The sequence below is a fragment of the Peromyscus maniculatus genome, chromosome 3 (assembly GCF_049852395.1).
Source record: "Peromyscus maniculatus bairdii isolate BWxNUB_F1_BW_parent chromosome 3, HU_Pman_BW_mat_3.1, whole genome shotgun sequence".
Taxonomy (NCBI): domain Eukaryota; kingdom Metazoa; phylum Chordata; class Mammalia; order Rodentia; family Cricetidae; genus Peromyscus; species Peromyscus maniculatus.
In genome coordinates, this window is record NC_134854.1 from 145,892,685 (window position 1) to 145,908,818 (window position 16,134).

The following is a 16,134-nucleotide window of genomic DNA, read 5'->3' on the forward strand; positions in this document are numbered from 1 at the left end:
AGGCAGCTTCACAGGGACCAGGCAGGAGTAGGAATCACAGCACATGATGGGAAATGGAGGCTTTATTGTAGAGGTCAGCTCAGACCGAGTGTCAGAATCTCAACTCTGTGAGGAGTTTGACTTCTCTAACGGCCTAGTTCCTCTTTTTCATTCCTTCCTGTTTTCTTCTCTCCCCCATTGAGTTCTTGGTATTTCTCTGATTGTATAATGATCCTGGGTGCGTTCTCCACCTGCGACTCTCCCTTTGAGATCAGAGGACTACACCGCTTAGGGCAGCTGTCTGTTATTTTCTCTCATCTCTAGCTGGTATTGGGATAATTTGTTTCTTGTTTAAGACCTGTTTTGAAGAAGGGATGGCACACATCTGAGGGCAGGGGAAGATTTCTTCATAACACGTTTTCAGAAAACATTTATACTAACAAGAGCCTCATGAATAAATTTGACTTCTCAGACATGGATGCAGACTCTCCTCGAGGTAAGAAAGCATTTTCTCCTGCTCCTACTGAGTGATGATGTAAAAGACAAAGACGATCTTAGCTGTGGGCCAAGCCTCTAGGTCACTGGAGTCTCAACCAAGTGTGTTGCCTGTAGACAGATGTGAAAGGTTGTGGGATTGTACAATGGAGAAGGAAGGTGTTGTCTTCTACCATGTAGAGAAAATCCCACCACCCATGTTATTGTATCTTTTCTACAGATAAACACAAATAAATATGTGTAGCCAATTGTTTAAAAGTTAAACCATGTCATAATGATTTCCCCCTCTATCTGGTGACATGTCATAGTCTGTTGGCATCCAGGTGTTGAGTGTCTTCTTGACTCTCTCCCTCTCGTGATGGGGACAGAACCCAGGACCTCATCCATGGTTGGGAAGTATTGTAACTCTTTTAGAAGTGGTGACTAAAACCCTGGTGACTTTATCATAAAATGTGACTTCTTGACTATTGCATATTTGAAGTTGGAAGCAAGCTGGAAGACTTTAAAAGCATATAATAAAATACTATGCAACCATAATAAAAATGATAAAGAAGAGATGATATAGAATAATGTTCATCCAGATGTGCTGGCACAAGTCTGTAGTCACAAAAATCAGGACTTAGAGTCAGTGGGGTTGGTGTGAGTTTGAGGCCATCTTGGACTACATAATGCATTCAAAGTCTGCCTGCGGTATTTACCAAGACCCTGTCTCAAAACCAAAACAAAAAAACCCCATAAAATAAAAAAAATCATGATATAATGTCAAAGAAAATGATGGTAACAAATTATTGTTTATGATGTTCCAATTGTGGAAAATATACATTTATATGTAAAAGCTTTAAACTTGTTGGAAAGATCCATACCAAAATATTGACAACAATCATTCTGAGGGTCAGGAATGAGTGATTTTGTACATATTGTTATGTTTCTATAATTAACCTGGTATTTCCTGTTTGTATTTTCCTATTATTTGAACATCATGTTACTAGTGTTTATTATGCAAAAAAGAGTAGAATAGGAGAAAGAAGAGGAAATAGGAACAGAGCTCAAGACATGAATTTGGTTTGTCTTTCAGCTCCTCAAAAGAAGACCATGAGTCATGAAAGTTGTCAGAAATTCTCCAAGTTGCTCTTCACCTCATTCATAATACTTTTACTGCTATTGAAAATCTTATTCTCAGTTGCTCTGATCAGTAAGTATGTCCCTGGGAGAATTAAACACAGAGAAGGAAAGTGACTCAGAAGATGAGTGACCCAGAAACCTGAGACAGACACTCTCTGGAGGGATGGATGATATTGGGAATTTCTCTCTGTTTCAGAATAACTCTTCTGTCAAAGTCATTCATTCTCACTGGAGAAGCATGCATTTGTTTGTTGGTGTCACAGACTGAAATCCTGGGACATCTGTGTTAGACTTCAGTAATGAGGACAAACCTGTATTTCCTCATCAGCAGCATTTGGACACATAGACACCTGTATTTTGGAATGAGAAGAGGGATTAAAAGACATGGACAGAGCTATTCCAGGGACAGTGCTCCAGTGGAGTTCCTTCTAATCATTTATTTTTTCTTCTAGATTGTGTGAGACCTGAAAGCTAATTTAGAAAATAGTGGAATTCTTTATAGATTGGCGTTTAAATTTATCAAAAACTAAAAAGCATAAATTATATTTTTATGTAGAAATTTTATTCATTCATGCAATAATTAGTAATATCCGTTTACTATATATTGGGCAGCATGTAGAGTGTTCAGAAATAGCTACAGTTCCCAGTCTCAGGAAATTTAGAGAATAGTCAAGTGAACCAGTGCTTAAATATTGCATGGGAATTGCTGTGCAGATGAGAAGTAAGATGTAAACACAGGGGCTAAGAAAAGCTTGGAGCAGATGACACCTAGACCTGTGTGTGCCAGCAATGTCCTAGACATGTGGGGGCATGGAAAACATGGGCAAATATAAGTACACATTACTGTCATGTATAGTGCTACATGGAGTGTGGGGGTCATCACACCCCCACATTTCCCCAGAGTGCTCCTGAGTAGAAGCAGCGGAAAATATTAGATAGAAGGACAGAGGGGAGAGAAAAAGATAGAAAATATAGGACATCCTTGAGAGGGCCTGGATCCTAATCCATCGGGCCCTTACTGGCTCTGCCCTAGAGTTTTTAAAGAAATGCCCAGGGGTGGAGCAAAAGGCTTCCTCAGCACAGCCAAGTGGAGACCATCCCAGACACCTGGTACTAAGTTCCGTGATCCAATCATCCTCTTTATGCAGACCTGCTGGGTAAAGCTGCTAGGAAACCTACATGGGCTCCAACAATGGAGAACTAAGCATGAAACTGTAGGGGCAGACAAAACTGGACTCAGATCACACAACAGTGCATACCATATCTCATGGGCATCCCCCTTAATGTTATTTTAATTAGTAGCTGTTGCTCAACCACTAACCAACTTAAAACTTAGTAGGTTAATTCAACTATTTTATTTTTTCTTGGTGGCTTGGCTGAGACTGGTCTGTCTTGGAAGATTCCGATGATCCTAGGTGAACTTACTCATTCTCATGGAGTCATACATCAGTAACAGACAACCCAGCTTCCCATGGTAACTTCAGACTTTCAGGATGGATGGTGGCAGTAAGCCAAGCCCAACATGGAGCACACACACATTTCCCTTTGTGTATTTTAGTGGCTAAAGAACTCTTAAAGGCAGCTCAGATGAGGTGATGGAGACATAGAGCAGTCTCTTGAAAAGGGAACTGCAAAGGCATTGTCCAAGTGGATATTCATATATGGAAGGATAAGAAGTGTGTCCAGTTTGGCAGTGTGTCCCAGTCATGGAGATTCACTGAAGAATCTGAAGCAGGCCGTGATAAAATTAAAACTGACTTAGAGAAGTTTGCTCTTACAGAGTGTGAAAACGAAGGGAAGGAGAAATTGGACGTTGATTCAGAATCCGTTTGAGCAGCACTAGGGATTTAATCCAAGGATCATGTGAGTGATGCACAGGAGAGGAGAGAAATTGGACCAAAAGGAGGTGACATTTTTTTCAATTATTGATAGCTGAGAATTAGGACACACTGAGTGAGATAATGACTTTAATATTCTGATTTTATAAAGTCAGCAATTATGAAGTTATTTGAAGAGGAAGAAGATGAGTAGCAGGTTTGAGTTGGAGTATAACTGTGGTAGCCCATTTTTGGGTTCCTTGTACCTTTACCCAGCAGGTCCACATAGAGGATGATTAGGACCAAGGCCGAAGTGCAGGTGTTTGAGATGGTCTGCACTGGGCTGTGCTGGAGGAGGAGGTCTTTTGCTCCACCCCTTGGCATCTCTATAAAAACCCTGAGGAAGAGACAGCCTGGGCCCATTGGAAAAGGTTCCAGGCCCTCTCGAGGCTATCCTTTATTTTCTGTGTGTTTATCTCCGCAAGATTCTCTGCAATATAAATATTTCTATCTAATATTTCCTGCTGCTGGCACTCAAGAAAACTCTGGGGGAACTGTGGGAGTGGTGGGTAAATGCCCCACAGAATGGCGCCATGAACAGTGACTAAAGAAAAAAGAAAAAAAAGGGACTAAAGAAAAAATAGGTGGAACTAAAAAAAAGAGGACTAAATACAAATGAACAGGGACTAAAGACAAAGTAATAGGGACTAAAGATAAAGAAAAATAATAGTTTTAGTACAGAGTTTTTGGCAAAAGTGTGGGTCAGCCCTGCCAGTGGAAAGGCATGCCAGTGTTATGGGATATAATAATGAGAATAAGATCAGTGGGAGAAAATCTCTCTGAAGGAGCTATGGAAAAGCTGTTGTACATGATCTTGCTTTTCACTGACTGGCTAAGGCAAACACAAGCCCCGAGGAAAGTTGCTATCAGAAATGCCAGCCTCAATGCGCGCTAATGAGGCAGGTGCGGTTCTGATTTGGGGCCAGTGTCAAATGAAGGAGAGACACCTGTTGAAGCCAGCTGAGGAGAGAATAGAAATCTCCCAATGTGCCATAACTGAAGATGTAAAATGCTTGTTCAAATCTCCGGTTGCAAAGGCAAGAGACTTTGTTCAAACTTTCCAGGCAAGTCTAGTAAAAGAGAACCAGTTGACTCTCAGACCCGAAAAGAAATATGGAAAATGATATAAGGGACTGATATTATTATGGACTGATATAAGGGAAATGCATTCTGGGAAAGGTAGTATTTCCGCTAAAGATGGCAACATTGCCTTGAAACACTTTTGTCAGCTCTAAAATTAAAATACAGCTTTTAAAAGAATAAGGAGGAAAATCGTCTAAAGGTTTAAGTGTCAGTTCCAATGAAAAATTGAAAGGATACGAAACTAGGAGCTTCACGGTTTGGGGCTCCATTGGTAAAATGCCTTATTTACCCTAATAGTTGTGCAAAGTTTTTTACGGTAGTTGGATGACAAAAAAAGCTACCTACAAGAGCAAACAAGGCACTTTAAAATCCTTAAAACAAGGGAAAGCAGTTTATACACTGAACGTTGTCTTAGATATGAAGAAACTTATGTTGAAATTAAAAAGGCTCTTTGCCTTTTGAACAAACTGCCTGCAATGAGTAATTTCTTTGCAAATCTAATAAGGAGACAAGGAAACAGGCATTCAAAAAAGAAATGACTGCTTTCTAGATGGGAAACAAACTTCAGAAAAACTAGCTGTCTTACAAAAGAGTTGCTTCACCTGAAAGTTCCTTATAAGAAATCAATGCTAAATATTGCAGCTGCTAATAACATTAGGAGTTAAAGCTAATGAAGTGAAAATACTAAATCCTGAAAATGCTTTTTCTCAGAGTAAGCTAATGAAGGATAAGTTTCATGAAAGAACATCTATGTTCTTGACTCCTTTGAATAGTAACAGTTTTGGTGAAAATATTGGAACTAGCAACAATCAAGTCAAAATGTTTCAACAAATTCAAGACATTATTCACAAAAGAAAGCTTCCATGCTTTGTGGGCCATATTAGAGCTCACTCCACTCTTCCTCATCCTTTAGCTGAGGGTAATGCAATGGCTGAGCATTATTCCAAGTGGAAATGGCTCAACAGTCACATGCTCTTCATCAAAATAGCAAAAGTTTAAGATGGAAAGATCCCTGCTCGGGATTATGGGAGGGTCCCGATCCTGTGTTAATATGGGGCCGAGGGCATGTTTGTGTTTTTTCACAAGAGGAGAATGAAGATCGGTGGTTACCAGAGTGTCTGGTAAGGAGCGTGAAACTAAGAAAGGGTCAGCTCCAATGACATTTCCTATAAAGGAACCAAAATGAAAGTGGCTCGATTAGTATTTCTGAGGTTTTGTCACTGGTGAATGCAAACAGTGAGGAAATAGAGTTCAGAGCTGTGCCGCTTTTGGTTTTACTGGCTCCTTTAGAAAAATACTTTATATCACCTAATAGCTGTGCAGTATTTGGCGAAGAGCTTTACAGCAGCTAAATACGGTAATTTCACCCTCAGCGTGAAGTGAAGTTTTTCGGTAGAACAAACCAAAAGTACTGCTGTAATAGAAACATTCATCTGAATTGAGGCATTCAGGGGAAGTATTATGAATTTGGGTGAAGGGACAGCCTCTAGTTAAAAACCGTCTACCACTGACAGTGCATCTCTGCCGGTCCCAGAAAGGCTGAGAGAACTAGGCAACTTTGGGATGTGGCTTGGTATTGAGAATGTTACAATCCCCTAGCAACAAGTATCACAACTCTATAATGACAACACTCACTAAATCCCAGTGCTTTATAACAAAGCTGATCTAAACTTTAGAAATGATGTACATACTTCCTGTCTAGTTAAGAGAATCTTTCTAATAGACATGGTGATAATAATTAAGAGAGAGAAGTAGAAAGACGAAAATAAGATATGTGAGTTTGTAAAAATTCTCTTGTTAGATCTCTGTGTTAAGAAATCTTTAGGTGTTTTCTATGTTAAATATATGCTAATGGTAGCCCTATATAAGTTTGTAAAATAGATCTATAGAGTTCCTTTAAGAATATAAGCTTGCAAGAAGTATCTAAGGTAGTCTTAAGACATGTAGTAATAAGCTTGTAAGAAGTAAAGATGCCAGTTGTAAATGTAACTTTAAATAAGAATAAGATGGAATGAATATAAGTATATAGGTAGTTAAGAAATATATTTGTTAAAGTAGTTCTATAGCTTTCTTAAGGAGTATAAATAAGTAGATGTTAATACGTTGTATGTGAGTTTGTAAAAAAACGTGTAAATGTTGAATGTGAGTCTAAATGCTTTGAAAGGCAAAACATGTTATATGTGAGTTTGTAAAAAAGTGTAAATGTTAAGTGTGAATCTATGCTTAATGTATATGGTAAAAAAAAAACCTGAGATACAGAAGTTAGTGTCCTAGCAGACGGCAAAGCAGGCAGTCTGAGCGGTTTTCAATAGTTCCAGAAGCCGCTAAGAAGCTAAGAATGGCAGACACTAGAACCAGCACAAGGCATCTAAAGCTGAGATCCGTGGAAAATCGACACAACACAGAAAAACCTGAGCTAACAAAAAAAACGGTGCGGTTTAGAATACTACTGTACTTAAAAAGGTCTCTGGCTTGAGAATAAAAGTTGCAGAGACACTTGTTTGAACTAAAATTGTTAACTGCAAAAGTTTTGGTTGAAAAACATCTCTTCATATTTGGAAGTGAAAGCCTATACCAGAATTTATTTCTTGTTTGAACTTTTTGAACTTAAAATGAGATAAAATTACAAAAAGATTTTGATTATGGATTTCTCATATTTGGAAGGCTAGTACCAGAATTTATCATTTGAATTTTAAGACTTAAGAAATGAAGTAAACAATAGATATTTCATTGCAATGGGACAATTTTGAGTTTATTCATAGTAATGACCTAGGAACTGTTTGCTGGAATTGGGTTATAAATGAAACTGTTCAAACAGAAGTTTGGGTTTTATAACTAGGCTTGAGATTTTGCTTAAAAAATTATAAAAGGGAGAGTTAATATTCCTTAGTCTATTTAATTTAAAAAATATTTTCTTTGAGTGGATTAGTGTCATGTTTTGTTAGTACAAAATGCAAATGGGGTATACTAAGAGACTACTTTTAAAGTATGTAAAGAGTTTTTTAAGAAACTGCTTTTGGATGTTTTGCTAAAAATTTTCAAAGTGTTAACGGTTAGATTGAAAATATTGCTTTTCAATATGGGTTTGTAGGAATTGTATAAGTTTGGGTTCCTCTAACTAGGTTTGAGATTTTGTTTAAAAAATTATAAAGAAAAGGAAGAGTTAAGAGATTGAATTATGTTTGCAGAAACCTATTGATATTAATGCACCCTGGTTTTGTGGAGTTAAGGAAATATTTAAGTTTGATGTGAATACATCGAAGTTTTTCCTATGTTCTGTTAGCAAGAAAACTCAAATGATTGAGTTAAAGTTGTAAGACAGAGAAAATTGTTAACTATATATAGCACCATATATGCTAATTCAAATGGTTCTGTTAAGATTTTGCTTTGAGTTGTAAGATTGAGAGAATTGTGACTATATATAGCAATATTTATGTTAACCTGTTAATGGTAATGATGAAGCTAAGGGATTCTTTAAGTTTGTAGTCGCCTTAAGAGTTTTTAGTTTAGAAAGGGCTTGAGGCAGCTAAGAGTTCTGTAGTCACCTTGGACCTAATTCAAAAGAGAAATGCCATTTATATCATCCTTTACTCCCATACTGGGAGGTGTAACAGCTATGGAGATTGCTGTAAGCCATTAATAGTTATTTTTTTATATATATATTAAGAAGGGGGGACCTGTGGGAGCCAGTTCTCGGGTTCCTTGTAGCTTTACCCAGCAGGTCCACATAGAGGATGATTAGGACCATGGGCCTGAGTTAAGGTGTCTGAGATTGTCTGCACTTGGCTGTGCTGTGGGGAGGAGGACTTTTGCTCCACCCCTTGGCGTCTCTATAAAAACCCTGGGGCAGAGACAGTCGGGGCCAATTGGAAAAGGTTCCAGGCCTTCTCAAGGCTATCCTTTATTTTCTATCTGTTTATCTCCGCAAGATTCTCCACAATATAAATCTTTCTATCTAATATTTCCTGCTGCTCGCACTCAAGAAAACTCTGGGGAACTGTGGGGGTGTGGGTAAACGCCCCACATATAATGATTTAAGTTTTGTTTATGTTCACCTAAATATCAGATGCACAGTTTAGTGATGCATATTAACATGTTTTAGGAAAGAGGTGTACATTTTAGAAGACCTTTGCTTATAGGCAGCAGATAACAAAAACAGACTAAAAAACAAAACAACCACTTCTACTCCTCACCCCCACCCTGCCAACCCAGGACAATGAATATCACTAAGGAAGAGGAATTTGGAGGAGAAAGAGAGATGCAGAAGGAACTGAGTGCAATGTTCCGTTTTAAGAGAGGTGGGTATAGAAGGAAACAGGTAGGAAAGAGCATAGGAAACAGCAGCAAACAGGACCAGGCAAAACCAGAGGGAGCCACTGTCTCCCACCAGTTAAGGAGGAAGAGAAATGGGCAGGGTCATGTGAGAAGTCCCACAGGAAGATGACTGATCAGTGGACATGAGGAGCCATTGACATCTAGTTCAGGAATGTTTGGTAAATTAGCAGAAGTGAAAGCCGGAATCTAGTGACTCCAGGAACAAGTGGGAGATGAGGAAGAGAAGAAAGAAAATTCAATTTCTCGAGGAAAGGTGAGTTAGTTTTAAGTTAGGAACTCCATGAAAGTGTGAGGACACTGGGAAGTCAGAACTAGCTGGGGGGGGGGGAGATACAGGAAAGAGGACGAAAACAAAGTCCTTTTGATCAGTGTTGGGCTTTTATAACTTCCGTGCTCAGGTAACCTGGAACTGCTCTGGATTAGCTCATTTCTCCCTCACTATTCCTGGGCTATGCACATACTGAATAGAACTTATCACCTAAGATGTAGTCTTCAGTGTGCCCTCCATGAAATGTTGAAGAGTGTCCAGGGTCATGGTTCTGTCCTGTCCTTCCAGCTCTTCCTGAAAATATCTGTGGTCATAAATCACTAGGAGCAGGGTAATACTGTCTGTGAGGAATTGGAGAAATATCTCTTTGTGGTAAGGTCTCATGTAGCCTAGGCTAGCTATGAACTAACTAACTAACTAACTAACTAACTAACTAACTAGCTAACTAACTTTCTAATTAATCAACTAACCAACAACTAAGTTACCAACTAAGTTAACCAACCATCCAACTAAACTAAACTTACTAGCTAGCTAAACCAACCAACCAACCAACCAAGTATAGTAACTTGTATAGTTAAGGATGACCTGAAACTTCCATTCTTTCTCATTCTAATTCCCAAGGCCTAGGGCCACAGCCTCCACACTCTGTAGTGATGGGGAATCTTTCCCACTCAGGTTCTAATGACTCAGGCAATTGGACATTTATTGATTGTGTTTCTACAAAGAATGTAAGAATGTAAAAGTAAAAAAAAAAAAGAAAGAAAGAAAGTCTTAGCACTACTAGGAAAATGAATTGTTTTTGTTCTGTTTTACAGCTTTGTTTCAAAAACATTCTCAGTTTCTTGATGAAAAAGCAATTACAAAAGAACTGAATCACACTGAATTGGAGTGTACAAAACAGCATCCACTCTTGAAAGGTAAAACTTAATGTGCCTAAAATCAGCATTTCCAACAAGATCCTCAGCTCGATCCATCAGCAATGAACACTATGGAGACAAGACTTCATATCACACACTCAATATCAGCTGCCTGTGGATTCATTTTTAGAGGTCTCCAATCAGGCATAATTGGGATGTGTGCCCCCCTAGTGTCAATAAAGCCGAGTTTCAGGGAGGGAGAAGCAATACGTGGCTGAGTAGAATTTTATTAGAAACAGAAAGGAGCTCCAGAAAGAATAAAGACAATGTGATGATGTGAATGTGAGCGTCTCCAGGGAGTCATGCTCAATGGTGTGTGTTTAAGATTTCATTTTTAATTAATATACGTATATATGCATGTTACTGTGTGTGGGTTGGTGTAGGTGAGTGCATTGCTTGCAGAGGCAGAAAAAGGAGTCAGATCCCAGGAGCTGGAGTTAGATGTGGCTGTGAGTCACAGGTTGTGGGTGCTGGGAACTGAACTCCAGTCCTCTGTGAGAGCAGTACTCACTCTTAACCACAGAGCCATTTCTGTAGTCCCTTAAGTGTTTTCATAACTCTGTGTGTGTGTGTGTGTGTGTGTGTGTGTGTGTGTGTGTGTGTATGAGTGTGTGTAAAGATCTTGTTGTGTGTGTGTGTGTATGAGTGTGTGTAATGATCTTGTTGTGTATGTGTATGTGTGTGTGCGAGGTGATCTTGTTTCATTCTCAGTTACAGTGTCTACAAAGTGTAATTTACTCAAGATTTGAATAGAGAATTTGTTTTTCTAGTAAACTAAGCTGGAAGGTGGACTGATGAATGAGTATTACTTAGATTTCGGAAAGAGAGAGAAGTGCTTAACACTATCTGTCACATTGGCCTCCAATAAGCAAAGATTCTCGACTGTCTTTGACATCTGTAATTGAGGTGTGTTTGGAATACATCTTTTGGCCCTAAATAGACAATTTGTTTACTGTCTTTGTCAACAGACCTTTTGGGAAACACATGTTTCCCTAGACCATTTGAGCTTGTCTGGGGTTCCTGTCTTTCTCAGCAGATCTCTTCTCTCTTCACTCACTTGATCCTTTGCTGTGAAGAAGATTGCAATCTTATTCAGAAAATCTTTCCCTATGCCCACATCTCGAAATGTTGTCTTTACTTTTTTTTGTAATAATTTCAGGGTTCCAAGCGTCACAGTAAGGTGTTTAATCCATTTAGACTCTATTTTAGATTCAATTTTAACACAGAATGGCTATGGATCTAGCTTCATTCTTCCGCACATCGGTACCTAGTTTTCCCAGTACAGTTTGTTGAAGAGCCTATCTTCCTCCAATATGTATTTCTAGTGAAAAGTCCTGTGGCTGTAGCTGTGTGGGTTCATGTTTGTGGCTGTCTTTTGTGTTCATTGATCAATGTGTGTACTTTTGTTGTCGTACCATGCTCTATAGCATAGCCTGAAGTCAGGTCTGGTGATACCTCCAACATCATTCTTTTTCCTTCAGGGTTGTTTTGGCTATCCAGGGTTTTTTTCACTTCCATATGATTTTTGAGATTGTTTTGTTCATTTATCGATGAAGAATCTTGGAATTCCTATGGGGACTTCATTCATCTGTAGACATTTAAGGTTTTAACGTGAGACTTTATTTTTCTGTTTCATTTCAGTTTTTCTTCCTTGAGTGTTCACTGATATCTGTGTTGCCTTCAGGATGCAATTAACAACCTGGAATATTTCAAATATATTTTTCAGATAAAAATTTCCATTCAGTTCTTTACATCTTTCTTTGTTGATGATTTATATATTTTTAAAAGTTGTTTCCAGAATGTTTTTGTTTTCTTCTTGTAACACCTATCATGGGCATTTTAAAGTTTTTAGATAAACCTATAGTTTTGTTATCTTGCTTGTTGTAATATATTGACTACCACTTTTATTATCACTAATTAAAAATATCTGTCTTCTAAATCTGAAATTTTGCTGCCTTGGTTAATGGCATTTATTGTTTTCATGTATAAAGTGGGGAGTCCCAGCTTCCATGTGATCTTCACATCAAGCAGATTTTAAAATGACTTTATGACATTGCACTTACATTTCCTTCTTCCTCCAAAGACAAAGTCTGGAGCTGTTGCCCGAAGCATTGGAAGCCATTTAGTTCCCACTGCTACTTCATTTCCACTGACTCAGCATCTTGGAGCGAGAGTGAGGAGAAGTGCTCCAGCATGGGTGCTCATCTGATGGTGATCCACAGCCAGGAAGAGCAGGTGCATCCTGGGAGAGAGTGGGGCCTGGGCCTGGCCTGCTGTCTGCCTCTTTTTACTAAGAGGGAGTTGTGTTGACATGGGTGTTGCTGATGTGGCAGAAGCCATCAGGAAGCTGGAAAGGTTGCTTCAGCCTTGGCATTCTACACCTTGTCCCTGCTTCAATGAAGCGAACAACTCACAAGGAACCATGGCAACAGAAATGCAACCTCTGAGGTGGAGGGAAGGATGAAATGTTTCTGCTTGAAAGAGCACTTTGATTTCAGCACTCTAATGCTTCCTGTAGTACCCACTGCCTAACAGAGGAGGGCGCAGAGCTGACTAGGGAAAGGATATCAAATCAGGAGAGTCACAGCCAACCATCAGAAATGAAATATCTGAGGTTGTGAATGGAGAATGCTTACATCTGCTAAATTCTCTCATGCACAACATTCAAGAATGGTGCTGGGGAAGAAAAGAGGGGAGTGATTCTGAGATGAGAATTCATTATGATCATGGACAGAGATTGTTTCCAGTGTCATGGAAATCAGGCCTCTGAGTGATGACTTTGTGTCCTGGTCAGCCAGAGAAGATGGCACTCCTGGGGGTGGGGGTGGCTCTTCTATTCCTTGATCCTTTCTTTGTCTTCTCATCTGTGTGTGACCAGAAGAAAGTCAGTAAAAGTATCACAGTGTACCTCTAAAATGTATACTTGAGTTCAGTCTATAATTTGAAAACTGTTGATGGACCTAGAGAGATGAATAGGGTTTGATTATTATGTATTTCCATATGTGCATCACATTGGATCTATACTTTTGTATAGTTAAAATAACTTTTAAAAGATCTTATATAAATTCTATAACAGAAAAAGAAGCATTCCATCCAGGCTGAATGCTGTGTCTTTCTTTCCTCTTAGGATTTCATTACCAAGACCCTGGATTCTCAAGCTGCTTATTATATTGGCCTTTCGGATGCAGGTCACCGACAGTGGCGCTGGGTTGATCAGACACCATACAATGAAAGTGCCACGTGAGTCCAGAGTTGCCTAGAGGAGTCCTGGGTCCTGTTGCATGAGAAGACTTTAGGGTGTTCCAGCTCTTGGTTATGAAACTAAAACAGCTCACTCCTGGTGTGACTACTGGGAATGGAGTTACTTTATGTCCATTCCCTCATCAAGGAGTCCTGTGACACACATGTCACTGATAATCCAGGAGAGAGTTTGAAGAGTGTAGGATGATAAGTACCCAAGGCACCCAACCAATGTGCTACACCATAGTGGTTTTCATTATCCTTTCAGTCTCTCTCTACATTTAACAATAGGATTTAATTTATTTTTATTTGTGTGTACATCTGTGTCTCTCTTGAGTGTGTGCCATGTGTATGTGGGTGCCCATGGAGCCCAGGAGAGGGTGTTGAATTCCATAGAGCTGAGGTCACAATGGTGTGACTGCACCAATCTATGTGCTGGGAACAGAACTTGCACACTTTCTGCAAAATCACAAGCACTTTTAATTTCTGAGTCCTCTCCCCAGCTCTCATTTATAGTGTTATAATAAAAATTAATGTCAAGAATGTAACTGAAGCTGGGCGTGGTGGCGCGTGCCTTTAATCCCAGCACTCGGGAGGCTGAGCCAGGCAGATCTTTGTGAGTTCGAGGCCAGCCTGGGCTACCAAGTGAGCTCCAGGAAAGGCGCAAAGCTACACAGAGAAACCCTGTCTCGAAAAAACCAAAAAAAAAAAAAAAAAAAAGAATGTAACTGATTATTTCTTTTTAATCAAAAGCCTGCATTCTGATATTGTTATGTGTTGAATTTTGTAAGTATTTATAAACTCTAATATCTTAGTACGTTCCCACATTCTATCCTTATTTCTGTTGTGAGATATAGGTAGTAATGTTATTCTCATTCTCAGTCTTCAGAGAAGAAAAGTAGGAATCGAGGATGTTTAATTACTTGTCCTAGATATTAGAAATAAGTAGATTATCTAGATATTTTAAACATCTTTTCAGTCTCTAAAATAAGACTCTTGTAAAATGAAAAAAAACCTCTGTATTAAAACACAAGAATAAGGAGAGACCTTTTCGTCAAGTAAGGAAGCACATGGAATGACAGTCCCTGGGTACCAAGACCTAGGGATGAAGTAGAATAAAGTAGCCTCTGGGATGTGTTCTTGGAGAACAGGTAAGTAACAGGCTAAGAGAATATTGAGTGTGGTGGACCCTGTTTTTCAGGGATGTGTCAGTCTTGGGTGGTGGAGAATGGTTGATTTTTACACACCTGAATCTGATTTCTGCAAATTCCCACTGCATCCTCAGGCTTGCTTTCTCTTGTGTTCTCTTTCCCAGCATTATTGTGGGAAATACCCTGATGCTCTTTCCTCCCTTCCAGGTTCTGGCACCCGGGTGAGCCCAACAATGACAAGAACAATGAAGAATGTGTTGTAATACGTCATCTATCTTCCAAATGGGACTGGAATGACATCCCTTGCAATTGTATGAGGAAGTCAGTTTGTCAGATGAAGAAAATATATTTATGAATCAAGCTTTTTCCATGGACATGGATTGCATTTTTGTCCAGCATTACACAGATACCTGCAAAGATCTTCTTGTGGAAGAGATGACCATAGAAATTTAATTAGGCATCAACAGTTATCCATATGATAGTACTGGTCGACATATGTACTTATTTATTCATCCTTAGCTCTTTATATAATGAGAATTTCCCATATACCAGAGACTCGAGACTCAACAGGATCCCTTTTTGTATATGTAGAAGCACACCAGCTTCTCGGTCCATTCTTAGATTCCTAAAGTCTAATTTGATGATAGAATTGTATGGTGTGGACCCTCCACCATTTTCTCTCTCCTTATTCCTCTGTCTTTAGATTAATGATTTATAATTAACAAATAAATTATGTATATTTACATTACACTGTCTTGACTTGATATTACATAACATTGTTGTCTGTTGTGTTTGTGTGGTGTTAGAACATTTAAGGTCTTCTTAAGCAAATTCAGACAGACAGGGTGACATTGTTACCTATTGTCAAATTGATCCTCAGTGCTTACTCACATTTTCTCTGGCAGTTTGCGCCCTTCCATCAGCATTTTCTCATGTTCCCCAATACCTGCACTACCAGGAACCTTTCAGGATCTTGGTCCCCATGGCTAGTGTGTCAGGTGCTGTGGGTGCCGTGAGGCTGATGTGGGCCTCTAATGGTGGCTGATCCTGGACTGGGTGACCTTCCTCAGAGCAAGTCTAAGAAGATGACAGCCAACCTTCTACTGGCACTGCCTGTTGTTCTTGGTGTCCCACCTTTTGCCTGCCGCATTAGGGACAGCCTGTGCCCTGTGGATGGACATTGAGGAGAGCCACATGTCCCATGGAGCCTGCATGGTGCTTAACACTTTGGAGGCCTTTCAACTTCTTCAGAAGAGTATTTTGAAACAGAATTTGACTAGATGGTATCATCAATTGTTGACATTTTGATAACTTTATATATATATATATATATATATATATATATATATATATATATATATATATATATACATGTGTGTGTGCATATATATGCCCATGTTACTTGATAGCACACTTGAGAGTTAGTTTGATACATAACACTTTAGGCAATATTTTAGTATATATCATCTGAAATTGTCAGTGCACAAGAAAACAATACCACTATCACTCTTAGAAAATTTAACAAGTCTTTTCTGATATAGTACATGATATTGCTTGTATTTCCTCAGCCATCCCCAAAATGTTTCTTATTGCTGTTCTGGTTATCCATAGCTGCAAACATTTCATTTACTAATTAAATTGTTCTACAAGTTCAGGCCATGCTTCCA

At 39.0% G+C, this 16,134-nt stretch overlaps 1 protein-coding gene across 1 annotated transcript; it reads left to right on the top strand.

Moving 5' to 3' along the window:
• Positions 1 to 327: 327 nt before the first annotated feature.
• Positions 328 to 15,215, top strand: LOC102921035 (C-type lectin domain family 4 member A-like; the record flags this gene model as incomplete). Its single annotated transcript, XM_076567953.1, has 6 exons — positions 328 to 475; positions 1,550 to 1,666; positions 9,975 to 10,076; positions 12,160 to 12,311; positions 13,204 to 13,316; positions 14,675 to 15,215. Coding segments are annotated over 6 exons (780 nt in total), but the record flags the coding sequence as incomplete, so codon positions are not given.
• Positions 15,216 to 16,134: the final 919 nt, after the last annotated feature.